At 42.0% G+C, this 24,635-nt stretch overlaps 1 protein-coding gene across 1 annotated transcript in view; it reads left to right on the top strand.

The window, feature by feature from the left end:
* Positions 1-22,892, top strand: part of DPYS (dihydropyrimidinase) — a 97,755-nt gene extending 74,863 nt beyond the window's left edge. The window contains exons 8-10 of the mRNA XM_070382824.1: positions 9,868-10,075; positions 20,767-20,888; positions 22,551-22,892. Of these exons, the coding sequence (XP_070238925.1) occupies positions 9,868-10,075; positions 20,767-20,874 (316 nt within the window). The 3' untranslated portion in view covers positions 20,875-20,888; positions 22,551-22,892. The remainder of the gene's footprint in view (positions 1-9,867; positions 10,076-20,766; positions 20,889-22,550) is intronic.
* Positions 22,893-24,635: the final 1,743 nt, after the last annotated feature.

The raw sequence follows: 24,635 nt of genomic DNA, 5'->3' as shown, positions 1-24,635 counted from the left end.
AACAATGTAATTACAAGGCCAAGTCCACCCCCTCACCCCAGAAAGTTATTTCTGACTCAGAACCAATATGTTGAGCCCACAGACAAGCCTTCTGAAAGCTAACAATCAAACCTCAGCAATAAGCACTTACCTGTTTACCATTCATGGGACATGCATCCTAGAATCATGCTAAACTTTTGCTGATTCACATTCAGCTCCTGTTCCTTTGAGACACTAAATTATTTTTAGTTCCCCACTTTCTGAAAACTACTATATAAAACATGAAATATTTATGTTAAGTAGTAATGTCAAAATTAGCTAATAACTTATTTTCAGATAAACAAATATGTATGCAAAGTGCCTTCAGTTTGCTCAATGCTGTGTGAGGCACAGGGGGTGAAAGATGCAGTACCTCCTTCCAAGGTCAACTTGTTGTTGTATTTATTAGTCACTCAGTTGTGTCCGACTCTTTGCGACACCATGGACTGTAGCCCGCCAGGCTCCTCTGTCCATGGGATTCTCCAGGCAAGAATACTGGAGTGGGTCGCCATTTCCTTCTCCAGGGGATCTTCCCAGCCCAGTGATCAAACCCGGATCTCTCCCGAATTGTAGGCAGACTCTTTACCATTTGAGCCACCAGGGAAGCCCAAGGTCAACTTTCTAGAGTCTGAATCCAGTGTATCTAAATGCAGTCTTTACCACTATCCATGACCTGTAGAATATAACTCCAAGGACAAAATAGCTGGCTTACCTGATCAGTTTATTTCTGTAAGTCAATGTTTGGGCAGCATTTTTATGATTCTGCATTGAATGTTTTGTCATCCATGGAGCACCAATAGAGTTCCAAGTGATTGTCCAATTTAGATTTAATAACGTGGCTGAAGCAGTTCCCATTTTCTCTTCTGTGGGAGGCGGTGCAGAAGTCTGCAGAGAGAATGGAAGATTGATGGGTGCAGTGAGCAGCAACTTTGCTTAATAATGAGAATGCACTTGAAGCAGCACCATTTAGCATTTCCAGAGAGTGACTGCTTTGCTCCCCATTTATGTAACTTGTCACATCCAAGAAATTGAGAGAGAAGTAGTTTGAAATGGACAGTTGGAACACACATTAAAAAAAAAAAAATCTTCCACTGTGATCATCTGGAGAATGACCAATCTCAGTTTAAGGAATAGCATCCTAAACCTCTTGTGGCTAAACAGAAAACAGACTTAAGAAACACCAGGAAGTATGGGACAAGCTGCTTCCCATTTGTTTCCTGGTGGAGGAAGAATGTTTTCACTGATTGCATGCTTTGCAAGTAACTTCTCATAGAGCTTTCAAGGGGCTACATTGTCTAGTGGTTAAGAGTCCAACTTCTTATCTCATGTGAGCTACATGAACTTACAAGCTGTGTAACAGAGCGTGAGTTACTCACCTTTTTGTGTCATCATCCTTGTCTATTGCATGGGAGAAAAAATAGTATCTACCTCATAGTGTTGTTCAGTCAGTCAGTTTAGTTGCTCGGTTGTATCCGACTCTTTGTGACCCCATAGACTGCAGCACGCCAGGCTTCCCTGTCCTTCACCAACTCCCAGAGCTTACTCAAACTCATGTCCATTGCGTCGGTGATGCCATCCAACCATCTCATCCTCTGTCGTCCCCTTCTCCTCCCACCTTCAATCTTTCCCAGCATCAGAGTCTTTTCAAATGAGTCAGCTCTTCGCATGAGGTGGCCAAAGTACTGGAGTTTCAGCTTCAGCATCAGTCCTTCCAATGAATATTCAGAACTGATTTCCTTTAGGGTGGACTCCTTGCAGTCCAAGGGACTCTCAAGAGTCTTCTCCAACACCACAGTTCACAAGCATCAATTCTTTGGCACTCAGCCTTCTTTATAGTCCAACTCTCACATCCATACATGACTACTGGAAAAATCATAGCTTTGACTAGATAGATGCTCCTTTGTTGGCAAAGTAATGTCTCTGCCTTTTAATATGCTGTCTAGGATGGTCATAACTTTTCTTCCAAGGAGCAAGCATCGTTTAATTTCATGGCTACAGTCACCATCTGCAGTGATTTTGGAGCCCCAAAAAATAAAGTCTGCCACCGTTTCCACTGTTTCCCCATCTATTTGCCATGAAGTGATGGGGACAAGATGCCATGATCTTACTTTTCTGAATGTTGAGTTTTAAGCCAACTTTTTCACTCTCCTCTTTCACTTTCATCAAGAGGCTCTTTGGTTCTTCTTGGGAAGCTTTAAATGGTTAATATCCCTTCATGTTCAATATAGAAGGTACCAGAACACAGTGTAGACAGATAAGGTGTATATATATATATATATATTAAATTAATTTTTATTGGAGTATAGTTGATTACAATGTTGTGTTAGTTTCTACTGTACAGCAAAATGAATTAGCCGTACATGTACGAATATCATCTCCCTTTTGGACTTCCTTCCCATTCAGGTCACCACAGTACATTGAGTAGAGTTCCCTACACTATCCAGTACGTTCTCATTCATTATCTATATTGTACATAGTGTCAATAGTATATAAGTGTCAATAGTATATAGGTGTCAATCCCAAACTCCCAATTCTTCCCACTCCCTCCCTTTTTTTGAGATAAGATATATTTTTGAAGAAGCCACTAATAGACCTGAGACGATTCTTTTAACTTACTTTTGGTTCTCATGGTAAGAATCTATTCATGCCATGGACGAAGTAGCTGAGTTGGAGAAACTATAAGAAAACACCTACACAAGTGACTTCTCTGGGGTCAGGAAGACCCGCAGTTATTCTCAGGAATTCTCGTCCTCTCTCCAGTGTCCTCTCTGAAAGCACACGGACAGTGTTGCCATCTCCCGCAGGCTTTGCTTCAGTGATTTTCTCATCTGTAGGAGCACACAGCTCTCTGATAGGAAGCTATTTGCAAAGGGACAGAATGTTTTTCTGTGGCTGTGATGTCAGTGGTGTCAAAGTTATTGACTCAGTTGAAAAACAGCTTAATGTTATCTTCAGGGCTTCTGCTTTCCTGTCAGCTCAAGCCTTGGAGATGTGTATAATTGGGACTCGCTAAGACAACCTTGACACCCCTCTGCAGAGAGATGTGCCTGTTTGATACAGGCTCAAAGCTCGTTTGACAGAGAGCAGCTTTTCCCTTGGGGCAGGGTGACCACGGAGAATCTGCTAATGAAGAGTCAATGGTCCAGGAACCCAGCCTCACTTCCCAGATGGGAAGACTTTAATCATTCTTATCTTTCCTGTCACCACCGGGACAGACCAAGAGCCTAGCCATCCAATCGATAATCAAAAAGAAGGTATTTCTTATAATTATTCCTCTCCTGAGCTCACTTGCATATCATTAAGTTGAAAAAATGTTTGATGATGAATTTCACAGCTCTTTGGTTTGACTTACGAATGGAATCAGAGCACCACCCCACATTCACATCTATTCTGTGGACAGATTTGGTGGAAAGTAGCTTCTGATTTCTTTTTGAGTAATAGACCTTTTGAACTGTGCCTCAGACATCTTGGGCTTTTCATTACAGGAATTACTCTCCAAAGGCCAAAGTCTTTATCAGTCAGGGTCTTTGGCTGCAAACCAGAGCAAGTAACTTACACTCAGGTGAGTAAAAATGGTCTATGAGAAGGTCATGGGGAGCTCATAAATCAAAGGAATAGTCTATGGGCCAGGCTTTGAAAGAGCAGAGCCCAGAACAACCATGGACAGAAGAAGTTAATCTGTGTTCAGTGATGTACCCTCCAATCACTTTTATTTATTGGTTTATTTTGCCATCCTGCCAAAGATTCAAATTCTTGGGAAACATTGAGTTTTCCCGTCTCTTAGCCAGGGAAGAACAGGGCACCATGTGTAGCCATCTTGCCAGATTAACTCCAGTGGGAGAGAGACATTTCTTTTTTTCTTTTTTCTTTGGCCACAGCATGCAGAATCTTAGTTCTCTGACCAGGGATTGAACCCACCACCCCAGCAGTGGACACACTCGGAGTCCTAACCACTGAACCACCAGGAAATTCCTGAGAGGGTTTTCTTAAAGAAAAATAGGGGGTGGCTGAAACCAAAGGAAGGGAGAGTGAATGTCAAGGGTTGAGACTACAGTGCTTGCTACACTGCATCTCTCGGAATAGGACCACGTGTGGCTGAAATACGCTGCAAAGCTCCCATTTGTCACCTGCTCCAGTTGGTCTCCCAGTGTTGCTGAACCTTAGGATGATGACCTGTTTGTCCAATGACTGAATCTCTTTTAGTCAGAGCCCGGGCATGTTGTTCTTGCTTTCTTCTAAGATGGCTAAAAGAAAAAAGTGTATCAGGCAGGGTTCTTCAGCTGCAAGCAAAAGAACTCTAAGCTAGGTGGTTAAACAAAAGAGGAACATGTTAAAAAAACTGGTGGCTCAGAGAATCTCCAGGAGGGCCAGAAGACCAGGCTAGAGGATGCGTAGCTGGGACCCATGCCCCAGGTCTCCCACAGGATAGTGGAGAGCCCCAGGGCTGTCCCTGGGCTCAGTTACCATGGATGGTTTGACTGAAGCAGGGCTTGAACCCTAGTGCTAAACCTCTGTCACAGCTGGCCTGAAAAACAGGATTGATCCATCTCTACCTTCACCAACATGGATTCTGTGGCACCTGCTTCCTGAGCCACCAGCTTGCCATGCAAAGACTGGTGCGGGGGCACCATTTTGGAGGAGGCCAGGTCACGTGACGGGGTCAGCTGCAAAGGCGTCTGAGAAGTGTGTTGTGGCTTCTGCCTTAGAGCAGAAGGCCTCTGCCTTGGAGGAAGCATGTTCAAAGGGACAAGCGTCCTTAAAAAAGCAATTGTGTGACTTTGAACTTGTGCTTATTTCATCAGTGGACCACATCTTTCATGGTGGTAGTTTAGTTGCTACGTTGTGTCCGACTCTTGTGACCCCGTGAACTGTAGCCCGCCAGGCTCCTCTGTCCTTGGAATTCTCCAGTCAAGAATACTGGAGTGGGTTGTCAAGAATACTGGAGTGGGTTGTCAAGAATACTGGAGTGGGTTGCCATTTCCTTCTCCAAGGGATCTTTCCAACTCAGGAATTGAACCTGGATCTCCTGCACTGCAGGCAGATTCTTTACCAACTGAGCTATGAGGGAAGCATCTCCCATACTGCACTGGTAATAAGTAGATTTTAAATACATTTTGTAATAATTTTATAAACCTTGTGATGATACTGTGTTGTATTTTTTTGTTTAAAACAAATATTGAAAATGTACCACAAGTTTTAAAATCTTCTTACGATGGGGTTACAGATATACCAGTTTACTCAAAAAGAGGCAGTGATTCCAACCTCTCAGAGGTTGCTTCAGTATCAAACTGGGCAAGCTCTTGCTGCTGCTGCTGCTAAGTTGCTTCAGTCGTGTCTGACTCTGTGCGACCCCATAGATGGCAGCCCACCAGGCTCCCCCATCCCTGAGATTCTCAAGGCAAGAACACTGGAGTGGGTTGGGCAAGCTCTTACACAGCTGTATTTCAGCCTTGTTATCCAGGACATGGGGTGATAATACTTATCTATGGACTTGATCATCTTGACAATGTTGGTATTGCTAAGTATTGTTAGGTATTGATAAACAAATATTTCACATAACTGGATACAATACAACTAAGAATGATAATTGTAACAATGTTTATTTATTTATTACTAATGAGCTGGTACAGTTCAGAAATGTTAAGTACACAACAGAACTGTAGGACTGGATGTTTACATTCCATTTAAGTCAGCATTCTATTTCCAAAACATACAAAACATAGTAACTGATTTAGATAATGCTAAACCACAGAGGAAAATGCCAAGTTTCACCCTGGGTTATCAGGGTTAGCTTCTAGAGGGACCAGTATTCTTTTTTCTTTCCTTTCCTTTCCTTTTCTTTCCTTTCCTTTTGTTTCTTTTCATTTCATTTCTCTTCTTTTCTTTTTCAGCTTTATTGAGATATAACTGACATAGAACCAGGATTTTTGAGCAGAATCTAGTTAGTGGAAGGTAAAAGAAGTTGGCATGGCAGGGGCAGGGAGAGGGCAGATGTGAGCAGTGAGAAGAGCACCCAGGGAAAGAGAAGATTCAGAAGTGTGAAAGCACAGAAGGAACTGGAGACTCTCAGCTGAGCGGGAAGGAAAAGCTGGGTGAGGAATGACACCCTGTCAGACACCTTCCAATGTGAGAGTGGAAGCAGAGTTTTGCTGCTGGTGATAATGCCAAGAATTTACATTTTGTGTTAATTGGACCTCATTTACATAATGCCTTATAGCGCATCACTTAGATGTTGCCTAATTGCCCTCTTTCTCTTGCTAACCCCAACACTGAGAAAGTCAAAACCATGACCTTTATTTTGGCTGAGGCAGAGAAACCTGATTTGGTATTTTGCTGCCACAGATCTTTTGCTCTCATATTTACTTGTTTTTTTGTGTATTTGTTTTTCCTAGGCACACAAGCACTTTGTCTTGTATATTTCCTTGGCATTTGTCCACATGATATGTGTTCACCCATGCTTTCTGGGAAGTTAGGAAAACCCAACTTTTTTCCATTTAAATCTTTCCCAGTGTATTCTTAATTCTAGTCTTTCATAGATATGCCATATTCCATTGAGTAATCATTGGAAAATTGTTATGCTTCAGTTTTTCAATAGTTTAGATATTGTAATGGCAATTTTTGTGTATAGAACTTATTTCTTCTGTTAGATTATTTTCCTAACAGCATCTGTAACTCTTAACTTTCTGCTTAGAGAAATAAAGTTTTATAACTTAGGGTTTTCTCTTTCTTGCCTCCCAATCTTGTACGTAAACAACCATTTCAGCATGAATTACTATGCATTTTATTTTCTCTCTACAGCAGCCTTACTAATGCATCAGTCTAGACATGCTTATGTAACATACAACAATATAAGCCCCAGAGCTTCTGCCATCAGTGTAACTGTGAAAAGCAGGAACCCAGTACCAGACTATGGCGCTATCAGAGAGACTGTGTTGGTCATAAAAAAGTCACTGTAGCCTGAAGGTCTAAATCTCCTTTATATTGTTTCCTAGATTTATTTTCTTTAAGTCTGCGTCTTTTATCACCAACTCATAACTTATTCATAACTCATTCTATATCTACTAACCCTTTAACTATTTTATTCATTTCCTTACGTTGATGACATCACTTGCTATTTGATCAGTACTCTTCCCGCCTCCTTAGTGTTTGAAATTATTGTTGTTGTATTTGTATCCACCTGCCAATCATTAGTGATCTTTTAATGTTTCTCTATATGAGTAAGTTGATTGCTAAGGATACTGAAAGCCGTTTTTTGGCAGTATACACTGGCCATATGAACCAGCAACGCCACTCATGGGAATATATAGTAGAGAAGAGCTCACAACAAATATGTACATGAATCTTTATGACATCTGTATTCATAATCATCAAAAGTTGGAAACAACCAAAATGACCTTCAGAAGGTGAATGGAAAAGCACTCGGTAGTGCATCTGTACAATGGAATGCGTGCATGCTTGTGTGCATGCTAAGTTGCTTCAGTCGTGTCTGACTCTTTGCTACCCTATGGACCATAGTCTGCCAGGCTCCTCTGTCCATGGGATTCTCCAGGCAAGAATACTGGAGTGGGTTGCCATGCTCTCTTCCAGGGAATCTTCCTGACCCAGGGATCAAGCCCACATTTCTTCAGTCTCCTGCATTGGGAGGGGTTTCTTTACCACTAGTGCCACCTGGGAAGCCCATGCAAAGGAATACTACATGGCAATTAAAAAGAAATGAACTCCTGATACACACAACAACTTGGGTGAATCTCAAAACAGTTATGCCAAATGAAAGAAGTCAGATTCAAAAGGTTACCTACTCAATGATTCCATTTATATGACATTCTTGAAAAGAGACAGCTACAGTAACAGGGAATAGATCAGGGTTTTCCAAGAGTTATGGGGGAGGGGAAGTTGTGACTACATAGGAATGGTGTGAGTTATGGGAGGTGATGGGACTGTTTTGTGTCCAAAGTGTTGTGAGGATAAAGCTTCTATCCAGGTGTCAAAATTCACAGAACTACCACTAAAAAAGTAAATTTATTGTAGTTAATTTTAAAAATATAAAAAGGTTGCAGTTTCATCAAAGTAGTCATAGGTATTTTGACAAGTTATATAATCTCTCTAAATCGCAATTTATTTACTTGTCAAGTGTAGAAAATACTCTCTATCTTGAAGCAGTGCTATAAAGATGAAATAGGATGTCATAAAGTATCCACCTGGCATAAGGAAGCTCCTCTCTTTCTGTTCCATGCTGATATTTCTCATTGGGAGCAGATTCTTTTTTGTGGTTATCATCATCTGGGCTTTTTAAACAGTTATTTGGCTTTTGGGGAACAGACTGGAGCTAGTGAGGGTTTCAAGCAGAAATGTGACCTGATGTGATACTCATTAAAAAAAAAAAAATTTGAGCAGCTTTGTGGGGAGGGTTGAGGAGTGCAGAAGGGTAGGAGTTGAAACACGGAGGGAGCTCTCTGGTGGCCTAGTGGTTAGGATTTGGTGGTTTCACTGCAGATGCCCTGGATTCTATCCCTGGTCAGGGAACCATCCCACATGCAGCACAGTACAGACAAAATGCTAAAAAAAAAAAAAAAAAAAATAGAGTGGAAACATGAAGAGGTGTTGAGGTTGTCCAGATGAGAGATGGTTGTGGTGTCACCGAGATGACTCAGTGGGACAACAGAGTGGGAGAAAAGTGGGCAGGTTTGAGATCTTTGGGGGAAGAGGTGGAATCAATAGGCTTGATGATGGTTAAGGATTGAGGAAACATAGTTGGAGGTAGCGTTTATTGAGATGAGAAATTCAAGAGAGGAGCAAATTCAAGTGTGTGGACTGTAGTCATCATGGAAAATCAAGAATTTGTTTGGATGTGTTGAGGAGTAGAAACCCAACAGGTAGTTGGGTATGGGGTTCTGGAACCCAAGACCAGGCCAGTGTGATCCCATTCATTTCCACTGGAAGTGGCTCTGTGAAGTTTCCCAGCTCTGACCCTCCAGATTAGGACTGCAGGGGAGCTGTTAGCTGCTATTCCTTCGACCTAACCTTGGGATTTTTTTTTACAAATCACTTTTGTTTAATCCATTCCTGAGAGCAAGCACTTGTAGAAACTTCAGGTTATGCTTGTATGGTCCAAATCCACTGCTGCCAGATTTTCTTTTTCATTTTCCATTTAATGTGATTTAGGGAAAGGAGACACCCAGCATTTCCAAATATCCAGCCTGGAAGTCATATTGTATATGATTGAGAAGTATTAATAAACTGCTGAGACAGCTGATGAATATGCAAACACGTGACAAAATATGCTAAGGGATTATATGCTAACATATTTTGTTATTTATATTGTGCTCAAATTTCCAGTTTTGCCACAGACAAGGGAAAGAAATTCAAGATATGATTTTCCTTGAAAGCTACCCTTTAACTATTGCCTCTGGGAATGGAATGGAATTTGGGGAGAAGTATTGAGGAAGCCTCAACTGTGTCTGCAAAAAGTTAAAATTCTGTAGAGTTGGGTATTGGGTCAGTGTGTTCATCAGACTCATCTATTTGAAATATTTTATAATTAGTATTTTGTTCTTTAAACATATACATAAAAATAACTTAAAATCATAAACATGAGAGACAATGCCCTTCTTCCACCCACTCCACCTCTTTAATCACCATAAAGAGTGATCTACTGGGTTTTTCTCTCAGAAAATGTAATTACTTTGTAATGAAATGTTAATGCTATGTTCTATTCTTAAAGTCACTTGTTCCAGTAATAAAGCTATGGCTTAATAGAGTTGCTAAATTTTCTTCTAAGCCATTCTTTTAATATTTCATACTTGTCAAGTGAGCCAGGCATGATCAGGAGAATCTTTGTTTTTACATCAGGACCATTTCGGCAAAAACTCATCATCAGGCTGTCAACTTCAACATCTTCGAGGGCATGGTTTGCCATGGGGTGCCCGTGGTGACTATTTCAAGAGGCAAAGTCGCATACGAAGCTGGAGTTTTCAGTGTCTCTGCAGGAGATGGGAAGTTTATTCCTCGTAAACCGTTTGCTGAATATATTTACAAACGGATCAAGCAACGGGACCAGGTGAGTTTGGGCCTGCAGGGGCTGGACTGTCACGTGCTCCTGGATGTTGGTGCTGGTATTATCACATACAGTGGGGTAACATATTCCTGGGATGTCAGAAAAAGTTAGGGATAAATAGAGCTTTCAAAGAAAAAATCATTACTGGATGGATGCATTTTCCTTTGCAGATTACTGCCTATTCAGGGTTTCCTAATGGACCAAGTCGGGTTTTCCTAGACAAGTTCAGGGCCGCTATGGGCCTTTTGGCAATTGCTGTTAGTCAGGCTCGTCTCACAAGTAGCCATCCAGAAAGATAAAAGTGCCACCGTTTTACACCTGAGAGAAAAATGGGAGGGAAGGGGGAAAGACTGTGGAGAGCCATCAGACTGCAACTCAAGCCCAACCCCAGGGAATGAAAGAGGGAGAAAAAACAGCGTGAGGAGCATCCTAGAATACCATCTCATACAAACTAACAAAGGTTGAGCAACCTACAGACAGCCCGTGAGCCCGTTCCTGCGTCCAGTTACGTGGCGTGCTGTCATTGGCTGGGAGCAGCAGTGAGAGGCGTGGCCTCCCCTACGAACAAAAACATGACATTCAAGCTCAACAACTGCCCCTTGAGAAACTACGCTCCCTGTAGTTGAAGGTCTGCAAGGTGCATCCTGGCTTCCCCGATAGCTCAGTTGGTAAAGAATCAGGCTGCGATGCAGGAGACCCCAGTTCGATTTCTGGGTCAGGAAGATCTGCTGGAGAGGGGATAGGCTACTAACTCCAGTATTCTTGGGCTTCCCTTGTGGCTAAGCTGGTAAAGAATCCGCCTGCAATGCGGGAGACCTGGGTTGGGAAGATCCCCTAGAGAAGGGAAAGGTTACCCACCCCAGTATTCTGGCCTGGAGAATTCCATGGACTTCTCCAGGAGTCCATGGGGTCACAAAGAGTCGCACACGACTGAGCGACTTTCACTTTCACGTTCAAGGTGCATTCACGGCAGGGTTTGGGGTCAAGTAAATATGAATTCTATCTTGACTTCACATTTCCTCGCTGTGTGGCCAAGCTTCTCTGTCGTCCCTGGGCTGCTTCCTCATCTCGAAAACGAGGATAGTGTTTTCTCCCCAGGAGTTTGTAAGAGTCAAGTGAGATTGTAAAATATAAGGCACTAGTGGGAGGTCTATAAATATCAGTTCTGTCTCTTTGTTTTCCCCCTTTGATGACTGAATTTATAATAAAGTCTTTGTAATAATCCTGTTGTTATAAGAGAGGTATTAAAAGGTATGTTCTTTTACTATGTCTTGCATTTCCACGTTTGTTTATTTAGGTCATGCAGTGTTTTCAACAATTTAAAAAATTCATTTCACTAAATACACTAACATATCAAAAATTTCAGATTAAAATCATCTAAACGGCTGGTTTGGAAGTGATGGAAGGCAACCAGTGCCTTCAATCTCACAGGGTAAGACTAGGCTAGAGCTGGGTGACGGAGCCCTGCAGAGGCAGCCTTTATGACTTTCATCTGCAGGCTTCACTCATTAAGGTTCCCAACCTGACTACATAACCATTACAGTTTATAACACTTGTATTAGTTCTAAGGCTTCCTTGTCTTTTTACATTTTAAAGTACATTTCTCTTTTTCCAAAGTTCTCTAGCTCTTTTCTGATTCATTTCATTTGGATCTTGTAGTGTCTTTGATTTCTTCCCTAATGTCTTGTGAAATGTTTTTGCTTGTGGATTCTCAGACTTTGTTATAAATAAGATTCATCCTTACTTCTTCTTTTTTAAAAATCACTTCCTAAAGCTTTGATTTAGTAAACAAGTACTCTGGAATGCTGTAAATTCTCAGAATGTTACAATTCTTCATCTACTGTATTCCAGTCAAAATATTTAAGGTTGCCATTTATTTTGTTAATTTGTAAATGTTGACACTGACAGGTGACAGGTAGGTAGAAACTATAAGGTTTCCATGTATTTCTAAATATCATATGGTAAATTACAGCAATACTAACATTTACTGAGCTCTTACTGAGGCAAAGCACAGTGCTAGGGGGTCTTGTCACTGTAACAACCCTGTGAGTGAGGGAGTATTTATTATTTTCCCCACTTTAAATATTAGGAAACTGAAGCTTCAGGAAATAAAGTTCGTAATGTCATACAGGTCATATATGGCAGGACCAAAACATAAACTCTGGTTGTCTGACTCCAAAAGCTATATGCTTAAGCAATAAATCACATACTGTAAAACATAAAGGTTGACTCAAGTGAGTTAAGTAAGTAAGTGTTAGTCGCTCAGTCATGCCCGACTCTTTGTGACCCCATGGACTGTAGCCCATCAGGCTCCTCTGTCCCTGAGATTTTCCAGGCAAGGATACTGGAGTGGGTTGCCATTTCCTTCTCCAGGGGATCTTCCCAACCCAGGGATCAAACCCGGGTCTCCTGCACTGCAGGCAGATTCTTTACCTACTGAGCTACAAGGGAAGCCCTTAAAGTGAGTTCAGTTCAGTTCAGTTCAGTCGCTCAGTCGTGTCTGACTCTTTTCGACCCCATGAATGGCAGCACGCCAGGCCTCCCTGTCCATCACCAACTCCCGGAGTTCACTCAGACTCACGTCCATCGAGTTGGTGATGCCATCCAGCCATCTCATCCTCTGTCATCCCCTTCTCCTCCTGCCCCCAATCCCTCCCAGCATCAGAGTCTTTTCCAATGAGTCAACTCTTCACATGAGGTGGCCAAAGTTAATGGGAGGTAAATTATTCTGTACTAGGTTTGGGAAAAAATAGTTAGAGACATTGATGGAAGCTAGTTCATTCATGACACTCGTAGTAGTAATACAAGGAATAAACAGAAACGTAGACTTAGAAGTGGTAGATCCAACAGAAAAAGTGAAAGGGTTAGTCTCTCAGTCATGTTGGACTCTTTGCGACCCCATGGACTGTAGCTCACCAGGCTCCTCTGTCTGTGGAATGTTCCAGGCAAGAATATTGGAGTGGGTTGCCATTTCCTTCTCCAGGGAATCTTCCTGACCCAGAGATTGAACCCAGGTTTCCTGATAGACTGTATTTAAAAGACTGACTTTGCCTAAGTCTTCCTCCTGTTGGGAAAATGTTTGAGGCAGCCAAGATCACCACATGATTGGCTTTATCAGTTCTCTATTTCAATTGTTGGGTGTTTCGTTGGCAAAATTAATGTCAGTGTCATTTTTTTCAGAGTTCACCATCAGTTTTGTGAGTTAGTTTCTTAATATTTTCTTCTGATCTCAACTTTGAAGGTATTTTAGTCCATGATTGCTTTTACAATAAGTAATAGTTGTCATTATAATATGTTGTTCTGAGTACTTATGATCTGTCAGGCACTGTACTTGGTGTAATTAATAGTTTTTATTTTACTTAATCTGCACAGCAAGCCATGTGAGAGATAGCATCATCCCTGTTTTACAGAGTAGAAAACTGACTCTCAGCAAAATTAGGTAAAATTTCCCTGGGCTAAGCAGTGAGGAATCATAAGAGCCAGGGTTTGTGGTAATGCCTTCCAGATTCTCACTATACCATGGGATTTCAATAGAACAAGAAAAAAGAACATAATTGTGAAACCCAAATCATGAGGAATCCATTATTTTTAAAAGTGTTAATGTGGAGAAAGTATCAAATAAAGTGGATAAAAAGAGGTTTGAAGATTGTGTGGAGATGTTTCAGATCTTTTTTTTAAATCTCCATTAGGCAAAGATAATTTTATAGAAGAAACATATCACACTGAAGGTAAGAAAAAGAGCTGTTAAGAATCCTAGATTTTATGTTCACATGAAGTAATGAGAGCTTTTCCCTTGGTTTTCATTTAAAATGTTCAAACTTCTCCGTGAGTGAGGATAAGAGTTTGAAGGCAAGCAGGAAGTGCGCACACCACTTCTGCTCACCTGTTATCCTTCCCAAGAACATTAATCACTCGCCACTCTGGACTCCAAAGCACAGATTGTAGAGAAATGCCAGGGTTTCTCAGTCCCAGAACTCAGCTGGTCTCCTGGCTAGAATGTTAGTTCTTTGAAGAACTTACTTTGTTTATGCCCAATACTTGCTATCTAGTAGGTGTTGATAAATAGATGAATTGCAAATAGAAGGAACAAAGACTATAGTTTCAGAGGCCATGGACAGGAATTTAGATTAATTTGCACAGAAGATTGTCCAGTGCCTTGTCCCAAACAGTGGGGCTATCTGTAAACTTGATTTCTATCGATGATTTTATGACTTAATAAAAAACTTAGTATCATGCTGTGCAGCTGTCACTGTTAACAGATATTAAGAGGAAGTCCAAAGGAGAGAAATGACATTTTAATGTAGTTTGACAGCTTCAGGAAATTGTTACTTTAACATTTAAACAGCGGATCCTTAAGGGAAAAAAATTGGATCAGGAGATGAAATATCAAACTTTATTTGATAAACATAATAATAAAATATATATTTCAATTCAATATAAAAAGTCACGTATGGAAGAGTACTGGGGGATTCAGGGAAATAAAAATAAAAGAGGAAGAAAAAAAGTACATTGTCCCTGGTATCTGTAGGGGTTTTGTTCTCAGAATCGGCAGGTACCAAAATCCACAGATGTTCTAGTCCCTTAGACTGTTGTCTTTTTCTATCTGTGCATTCAACCAGTGATGCATATGGGGGCCACTGTAACAGCAACTGAGATGTTCAAGAACATTTTGAAAGAACAAAATCAATTTACATGTGATTCATTCTTTACCCCCCTCCAAAAGCTAGCTCTTTAGACTCAAATGGTTTATTATTTCTAGACTTTTTGTGTGTTTAGAGTGTTACATTTTTTTACCAAAGCTTGGAAGTATAGACATTCTTCCGATCATCCCCTCTTTTCTCAGTAGTAAGCAACCCAATCTCTTTTGTAAAATAAGAGTCATGTGGCATTTTCTGAAGAAGCAGGAATAGCTGCATGGAGTCATGCATGGTTTCAGAATACTGCTGCCCAAGCTTTTAAACTGGCTGTACCTTTGCATCTATACACATAATTTGCCATTTAGATACGATAAAATTGAGTGAATGGCTGATCTAATCTTTGAAATGGGTGTCCTCCATTTCTTAAATGACAGTTTTTCAATGTCTTTCTCAATGTGGTAGCTCAAGGAAAATATTAATAATTGAAGTCATCATCAACTGCCATATAATTCTAATTTTCCCAGATGGATGGCTAGTAATGAATAAAGTAAGTAGATCTCTTCTTACTTACACTTACAAAAGGTGAGCTGTATATTGGAGCCACATGTATGTATCCCACCCCAGCTCCTTATTCAGTGATGTTAGTTTGGTAGCTTGAAATCAGCCATGGTGGGAGCATTTACAGGACAGAAAGAGGCACGTGCATTAAGTCAGGGCTTTAGGAGTGACGAGAGAAAGGGAAGGTGGGTTGTCAACATTTACCAGCACATCACTGTGTACAGAGACTTTCTAAACGCTTTCTTTTCATATTTCATCTAACCATTTAACACTCAGTAAATATTTGCTGAAAACCAATTAGGTGTTCACGTTGTTCTGGAGAAATAGCTCACAGAGTATTTTGAACATTAAATAGAAACATTTGGTGGATTATAAAACATTATCAAAATGCGAATTTTCATTGTTATAGATCACCTCTATTGAGTCTAGTGATTCACCATCCCTTGGCAAGCTCAGTTCCATAAGGACCTCTGAGAGCCTCGGCGTTCATGAGGTACTGAGTACCTGTCTAAATTCACCAGCCAGGTGTGGATTTTATTCTCAGACAGTCGCTGTTCCAAAGGAACAAAGGAACTGCTTGGTGTTAGGTCAGCGTCTGCTTTTGGTATTTGGGAGTTCTGTTGTCTTTATTACTATTTTAATATCTTAGCCTCCATGGTCAGCATTGTATTAGGAACTCCATGGAATTCAAGATTCTTTTCTATGGTCTTGCTCATCAGAAAATCTAGCATCTTGGCATTCCACTCTCTGCAGACAATACAGTTAAATTTTCTATCAACTTTAAGTTTCCTCTTTCCCCTGATCAGCTAACTAAAATGCAGTTATGCAGGTATAATGATTACAATTAATATTTATTCTAGCACTGCATATTGTGATATAATTCTTTTTTGTCTTTCTATTAACTCATCATAGTAACAATCATCATTAAATACTGTGAACTCAAACTGAACTCTCATCTATGTGAGTAAACCACCAGCACCCTGCTGGGTGAGGTGCCATCCGTGTTTCCTGTATTACTTAGGATAGCCTTTCAAACTGTTTTACTCTCAAGCCCTTCTATTTGGTTGTGAATACATCAAGACAGGAAGAACTGCTGGCCTGGGCTAATCATCTAATTTTGACCAGCCTGTAACAGGGCGGAAAGATGCCACCACCCAGGTCAGTCTCCCAAAGCTGTACATTCAGAACCCTAGTCTCTTGAGGTGCTCCTTGAGAAAGCTGTCAAGTGATCGTAGATAATGCTACCCTCAGGTGATTCTATCGCCCGATATCATCTACAAAGTTTGAAAAAAAAAAAAGTCCCGCAGTCAAGAAATCTTTCACTTAACAAATGTTTATTAAGCCCCAGATGCTATTTCATCTTCCATGTGCTGGGTATGATACAGGTACAACTAAGACAGCAGTTCCTAGGCTCAAAGAACTGTAATCAGCTATAGTTTGTTGCTGCTTAAGTTCTCATTCTGTTTGAGATGCTAGTTACGCCTCCCTGTGAGGACGTCATTAGCCATTTGGATAAAGAAGTCTGGGATTTGGGAGAGATTGGGGCTGGACACAAGATTCAGAAATCCTGGCATATATAAGATTTAAAACCACAAGTCTGAGGCCACCAGAGAAGAAAGCGACCTTGAGAAAGAGCTCTGGGGGTGTCAACCTTCAGAGGTTGAGGAGGGTAAGAGCCAGCAAGAGAGCTGAAGAAAGCTGATGGGTGAGGCTGGAAGAAAGCCAAGAGAACACAAGAAGAGAAGAGACCTACTTCCTTTATTCAACCCAGAACCCTCTGATGCTTCATCCTGGCCTTTCTGTGAGCTTTATGCTGCATTAACATCCTCTAAGTAATAGGTGTGCCCTTAGTTGGGAGACTTGGGATGGAGTCCTGTCATTACTGTACTCCTGGATACCTGGGAAAGAAACCCGCTTGATTTGGATTCCCACTCCTAGGACAGCCTCTGAAATTATGCCAGATGCTGGTGCCCCTAGGACAGTCTCCAAGACACCCCTAGGACATGCCCTCTGAGGGCATGCCAGATGCCAGTGCCCATGTCCAGGCTGAGATGGAGATTTGCCGTTTGTCACCAGAAAGAAGCCACATGACTGCTTTTCCTGAGAGCTGCAGTGTCAGTCTACTTGGAAAACAAATGGGCAACTGAGCTCTGGAATAACGCAGGGACAGCTTCACATTCCGCAGCATCGGCACCGTCACCTTTCCATTTCATCAGAGTGAACATCACTGAGGTTCTAAAATGTACACAGAGTACAGTGCCCCGGGCGATAAACAGTACAAAGATGAACGAGACCTGGGTCTAGCATTAAGAGAGATTATGTAACCATGTCCGAGGATAAGAAAAGATGAAAAGGTTGAAAGGACTACAAGGCTTGAGACCAGAACTTTTCTTTGATCCCTGTCCGCTTGTCTATACAGGGGAAGGCTGTGACCTGTGGGGTGGCAGAAAACTCCCCAAAGAAGGTCAGTCTGTGCCGAAGTAGCCGTTGGCCATGGCCATTCTGGTGGGAAACCGGTCCCTGCCCATCCCGAGCCTCAGCGGCAGATGCAGAGGGAAGCTATGTGCAAGTGACACCTGGCCAGTCGGGTCAGAGCTGTTGGATGGGCAGTGTGACCACAGTGACCAGCCAGGCTGAGAGGGGCCTCGTGGCCTTGCTAGTACAGTGACTGAGCAGCTGGAAAGCAGTCTTAAGACAAGTGCAAAGGGCAAGTGCAACCTGGGGAGCAGCTCAGTGGTGAAGCAGAACAAAAGAAGATGAGGGAAACTGAGTCAGCTCTGGCCAGGACAACAGACGCAAAGAAGAGAGAAGCTCTCATGAGGGATCTCTTCCCACCAACACCCTCCACCCTCGGTAGGGACTTGCCAACTATTTACTGAATACTCGTTATGGAGAAACAGAGCAATACACTGTCCCTGAGTCTGCCGGAGGAGGCAGACTATTACACAAAAACAGAAAGTGGTAAGCAAGATACTCTGATGTGGCAGGGAGAGTTAAAGCTTCCTGGGCTGACGATTGTCTGGGCTGAGTTACTGAAGGTCCATTGCAGATGTTTAGGTAAAAAAGAGGGTGGGCATGCCACAGTGGGAGAAGACATGTTCCTGGCAGAAAGATGTTAGGAAGGACCCTGATTCACCTGGTTTGAGTCATCCCTGAGCCTGCAGTTAGGTCCAGGGAAAGGATCCTTCAAGGGACCAGCAGCCAGCTTGTGGAACAAGCCCTCTCCTGAATGAGGATGGTAGGGCCCAGACTTGACAGCCCCATTTAAATCACCAGTGTTGTCCCTAAGGAGTCCAGGAGAGACCAAAAAGTACAGATGAAAACCACAGACAGAAAGGTTTCAAAGGAACTGTTGTGGGAACCGGGAGGTGGGAAGGGGAGCTGATGAGGAATACACAGCACAAAGGCAGGTGACACGGATTATCTGCCCACTGATGTCATTTTCTCCAAGGGCTGTGAAAAAGCTGATGATTGAACTGAAATATGCCACGGGTTTTGCCAAGTGCAAATAACCACTAGAAAAGAGAAAGACGTGAGACTTTAGATTGTCGGTAAGAGAAAGGTTGAAGGAAGGTGGAAACAAATCCTGGTTTGCTTGGACGGTCCTGGATTATGCCTGTTCATTATGTTTAGTACCCTTTACGCACTCAGAATGTCCCAGTTTAGATGGTAAATTTATGATCACTTTAGTTTCAAGTGTGCTTCCCCAGTGACTCAGGGGTAAAGGACCTGCCTGCAATGCAGGAGACATGGGACACTCGAGTTCAATCCCTGGGTCGGGAAGATCCCCTGGCGAAGGAAATGGCAGCCCACTCCAGTACTCTTGCCTGGAAAATGCCATGCAGAAAGGAGCCAAGAGTTGGACAGAACTGAGCACACTCATGTTGCAGGTTGTGCTGCATGTCTGAGGTTTTTATACATACCGCTGGGCTTGGAAAGTGAACCAGGAGAAGGAAAAGCCTGGAGACTTAAGACCTGAAAGGGAGATTGTGATCAGAGAGTGGGGAATTACGTGAGTGTAAAGTTTCAGGTGTTGATGGGCTCCAAGTAACCATGATGTCCAGGGGCTGGGTGGCAGCCATGAGAGGTCGGTGTTTCATTTCTCTGTGTCGATGTTCAAGGTGATGACAGGATCCAGGGTGAAGGAAGGGACTTAGCTGACAGTGAGCCGAAATGGAGGTTCAGCAAAGCATTCCATTGGACACAGGAAATGGACAGAGGCATGGACTTGTGTGCAGAGGTCAGGGGTCTTCCTATTCACTGAGTGATCAGCTTGCTTCAAATTCTGCAGCTGTAGGGATGGTCTCCATCTTGTTCTCTGCTTTATCCTCTGTGCCTGGGGCTCGTGTGTACTCAATAAATATCTATTGAATGAATGAAGAAAATGCTTTGTATCTGGGAAATCTCATGTGCCTGGGACGTGGGTTTTATTCCCTCCATTTCATAGGTGAGTAAGTAGGCTCAGAGGGGCTTATTAACTTGCTAGTTTCCTGTAGCCAGTAAATGGCAAAGCTATTATTCAGACTTAGACCTGCCTTTCTCTAAAGCCCACACTGTTGATCACTATCAGATATTAGTTTTGATGGTAAAAATAAGACAAACATACACACATACATACACACATACATATTTATTTGTTAAGAGCTTATTATACACTCGGCATTATTCTAAATGCTTTATTTACATATATTTAATCCTCTCAACATGTAATTCTCATAACCAACTTATAAATTAAGTGCTGTTACCATCCTCAGTTTACAGCTGAAGCACAGTAACGTGCCCAGGCAAGCTGGCTCCAGAGCCCATGCCCTTAATGATGGTGGTTTACAATTCACCTGACCTGTCAGGGAATTTGTTTCCACACTGATGAAGAATATAATTTACTCCTTATGAATCCCTTTGTTTAGATAGTCCTGATTTCAAAACTCTGGTCAAACACTGAATTAACTCTGGCTGAATCCAGGGTCCCGCTACCCAGTTGGCCAGCAGAGAGGTGTAGATCCAGATGGGAAATTCTGTGGAAGGCCCGTTACAAGCAGAGACGATCAGGAAAATGAGGAGACGTACACACAGATTGCTAGAATCTGCCGCAAAATGCTGGAAGTCTTAAGACATGTACAACAAAGAACCCTGGGGACACAGACACCTGGGATTGAAGCCACGAGAAAAGATAAAACATTTGATAAGCCTGTACGGTGGTTATAGAACCCAGTGTGGGAGGGTATGGTAGAGGTCCCAGAGAAAGTTGCGGTGGAAAGAATGGTGTTAGCATGTGTTCCCTGGGCCTTTGTCTGATGCAGTTTAATCCCAGCCAGAGAAAGTGGGCTGACACAGGTACCTGCAGTCGCTGGGAATTTCTGTGAAAGGGTCAAGAGTACGAGGCACATGATAAATTCACTGCCTCGTTTTTGATCTCACAGTTCATTTAGATAGCAGAACTTAGCTTTGAATTCAGAAAGTCAATAAACCACAAGAGAAAAATGAAATGCTCTCTTTCAGACTTGCATACCTACCCCCGTGAAGCGCGAACCCTATAAAGGAGAAGTCATCACATGGACATCCAAAGAAGACTCCACACACGGGACCAGGAAGCAGGCCCAGCCCTGAGCCACGTGCTGTGGGTAAGGGACGGTGGGCACAGCAAGGTTTCCTGCAGCACAACATATGACATTGCTGCTGCTAAGTCACTTCAGTTGTGTCCGACTCTGTGCAACCCCATAGACGGCAGCCCAATAGGCTCCCCCGTCCCTGGGATTCTCCAGGCAAGAACACTGGAGTGGGTTGCCATTTCCTTCTCCAATGCATGAAAGTGAAAAGTGAAAGTGAAGTCGCTCAGTCGTGTCTGACTCTTAGCGACCCCATGGACTGCAGCGTACCAGGCTCCTCCGTCCATGGGATTTTCCAGGCAAGAGTACTGGAGTGGGATGCCATTGCCTTCTCCAACATATGACCTTAGCCTATCTCTTTTTTCCTGAACGGTTGAAGAGTCCAAGATCAAGGTCAAAGACTTCCAAGTGACTTAAGATTCAAGGATAGTTTGGCCAAAGGGCAAACTGATAAAAGACCTCTTGACGCAGAACACTTGGGTGAGCCTCCCAAGTTGAAGAAGGCCTTGAGCTAGCTGGAGATTTATTCTCTGAGATGTTAGGGAACATTGCACAGAGGCTTGCAAAACCAGATATAAGCAAGAGGCTGGTAACACAGAGGGCCCTGCTGTTGAGGAAGGTTGCTACTACTTAATACCAAGAGTGCAAGTTTATAGTCAAAATGTATAAACTGATTAGGACTTTATCTGGAAGTAATGAATCTTCGTATTGTAAAGGCAACCATTTCTAGAAGCTAGAATGAGTGAAAAATGAATCGAATGTTGCTTTAGGTGTAATTTTTCAGGAAAATTATTTGATAGTATATGATAAGCTTTATTTCACACTTAGTTTTAGAATAATATTACAGATATGGTCATTAAAAAAAAAAAATTTGAGTGCTTCATCAGTTTTCTCTTTTTGCATTCAAATCTGTCCTCTTCAAGCACCTATGATCATCATCTTTGTCAATTTTCTTTTTCTTGTTTTTTTTTTTTAATTATTATTATTTTTTCAGTTGTTTTCTGGTCCCGCTCTGCCAGGTACCTATTTGGTTGGGCTTTGCTGTGATTTAAACATTTCTCTAACATCATTTCTATTGACTTCATGAAATCTACATGTTTTGTTTTGCAACTTCACTAGCCTCCATGTTTTTTTTTCTTTTTATTGTGTAATATATATTCAGATTTGCAACATGTCACATCAGCAAAAGATTACAGAAGAGGTTGACATGACGGACAGGGAGAGGTGTTTGTGTTAATTAGGGACACTGTCTGTCAAAGGATTCATTTTACATACAAATCCAGTTAGGCATTGCTGGTTTGCACATTATGCTAACCTGTGCTTCCTGACATAAACCCTGAGACTGTGATGGGGTGCTGTGTACTCCCAGCCGTGTTCTCTTTCATTTGAATGTTGTTAAGTCTTTAATAATGCTGTGAAGCCAACAGTTCCAGCTTTGTTGTCATTTCCTGATGATTGGAATTATTCTTCCAATCCAAGAAAATTGTGTTAAAAGTTCAGAGGAAGATTAGCAAGAGGAAGACATTCTGTTGAATGGCGTAACATGCTATTACCAGCATTTGTAGGAGCAAGATTGGTGTTTACTTTGATTATAACATTTCTTGGGGGTTAGGCCTCGGTTCTGCATCTCTTTGTGAGGGAGAATGTTACACTCATTTCCTTTTATTCTGTTCAAAGGTAAAATCAGAGAAAAGGATGCTGCTGTTCCCATCCCAGTTAAATGCTGTCAACCCGTGGAGAAGCAAGCCTTATTTCAACTCCCTAAGATCCTTTTGAAAAAATAATCTCTCTAGGCTTCTTTGATTTCCTTTCAGAAGCAATTGCTGTCTTTCTTACTGTGACTTTGTTGCTGTGTAAGATTGAAGATATAAATGAATATTATTGTGAGATAAAAAGTCAGTGTGAAAATTCATTGACGATACTTTAAAATGTCATCTTTGCTTGTACCAGATTTCTTACTTTGAATTTTTAAAAATCACTTTCCCATTTAAAGTTTTATAATGACTACATTTATTTTAAAATCGCTAACTCTGTGATTTTACATTCTATTGTAATTCACAAGCATTTAGATCTTTAGTATAATTAATAAACATTTAGATTTCATTTTATATCCTGTTATCCAGTCATGTGTATCTTCTCCTAACTAATGGGATTGGGAGTCTGGGAGGTTGGTTTTGATTCAAAAGCATAATTTTTTGAGAGACATCTGCTTCCAAACTCTTGGAAATCAGATTTCTCAGCAAACCCCATGTAATCAAATAGAATACTCAACCTTAGAATACCTCCAATGCAAATTATCCAATCACACCAAGGAACACAGGATTTGAGGGCATTAAATGGAATCGGTGTGGCTGAAAGATGCTACAATGAAACCTTCCCTCCCCATGCTTCCTGGTCTATGCTGTGATCCTTCATGTATGCAGAGAAGCTGAGCTTATATTTCTTCCCCTGGGTAAATAGGCCAAGAGGGATTTTAAAAACATGTCGTAAAATCCAGGCACTTATGTTCTCAAGGCAGGCAAATCTGCCCCAACTTACTCACTTAGATGTGGGATGTATTCACACTTTTGAGAAAGGGTGGTAGAAATCCAGTTTTGTGCTGTTGTTCAGTTGCTAAGTCATGTGCAATTCTTTGCAACCCCATGGACTGCAGCATACCAGGCTCCTCTGTCCTTCTCTATCTCCCAGAGTTTGCTCAAATGCGTGTCCATTGAGTCGGTGATGCTATCTAACCCAGAGAACCATCTCAACCTCTGCCGCCCCTTGTCCTTTTGCCTTCAATCTTCCCCAGCATCAGTTCAGTTCAGTTGCTCAGTCGTGTCCGACTCTTTGCGACCCCATGAATCGCAGCATGCCAGGCCTCCCTGTCCATCACCAACTCCTGGAGCTCACTCAGACTCACGTCCATTGAGTCAGTGATGCCATCCAGCCAACTCATCCTCTGTCGTCCCCTTCTCCTCCTGCCCCCAATCCCTCCCAGCATCAGAGTCTTTTCCAATGAGTCAACTCTTCACATCAGGTGGCCAAAGTACTGGAGTTTCAGCTTTAGCATCATTCCCTCCAAAGAAATCCCAGGGCTGATCTCCTTCAGAATGGACTGGTTGGATCTCCTTGCAGTCCAAGGGACTCTCAAGAGTCTTCTCCAACACCACAGTTCAAAAGCATCAATTCTTCGGTGCTCAGCCTTCTTCACAGTCCAACTCTCACATCCATACATGACCACTGGAAAAACCATAGCCTTGACTAGACGGACCTTTGTTGGCAAAGTAATGTCTCTGCTTTTGAATATGCTATCTAGGTTGGTCATAACTTTCCTTCCAAGGAGTAAGTGTCATTTCATGGCTGCAGTCACCATCTGCAGTGATTTTGGAGCCCCAAAATATAAAGTCTGACACTGTTTCCCCATCTATTTCCCGTGAAGTGATGGGACCAGATGCCATGATCTTCGTTTTCTGAATGTTGAGTTTTAAGCCAACTTTTTCACTCTCCTCTTTCACCTTCATCAAGAGGCTTTTGAGTTCTTCTTCACTTTCTGCCATAAGGGTGGTGTCATCTGCATATCTGAGGTTATTGATATTTCTCCCGGCAATCTTGATTCCAGCTTGTGCTTCTTCCAGCCCAGCATTTCTCATGATGTACTCTGCATATAAGTTAAATAAGCTGGGTGACAATATACAGCCTTCTTTTCAAATGAGTCAGCTCTTTGCATCAGGTGGCAAAAGTGCTGGAGCTTCAGCTTCAGCATTAGTCCTTCCAATGAAT

Source organism: Bos mutus, chromosome 14, assembly GCF_027580195.1.
Source record: "Bos mutus isolate GX-2022 chromosome 14, NWIPB_WYAK_1.1, whole genome shotgun sequence".
NCBI lineage: Eukaryota > Metazoa > Chordata > Mammalia > Artiodactyla > Bovidae > Bos > Bos mutus.
Note: the sequence above shows the minus strand (reverse complement) of the source record. Positions and strands in the feature narration are given on the sequence as shown.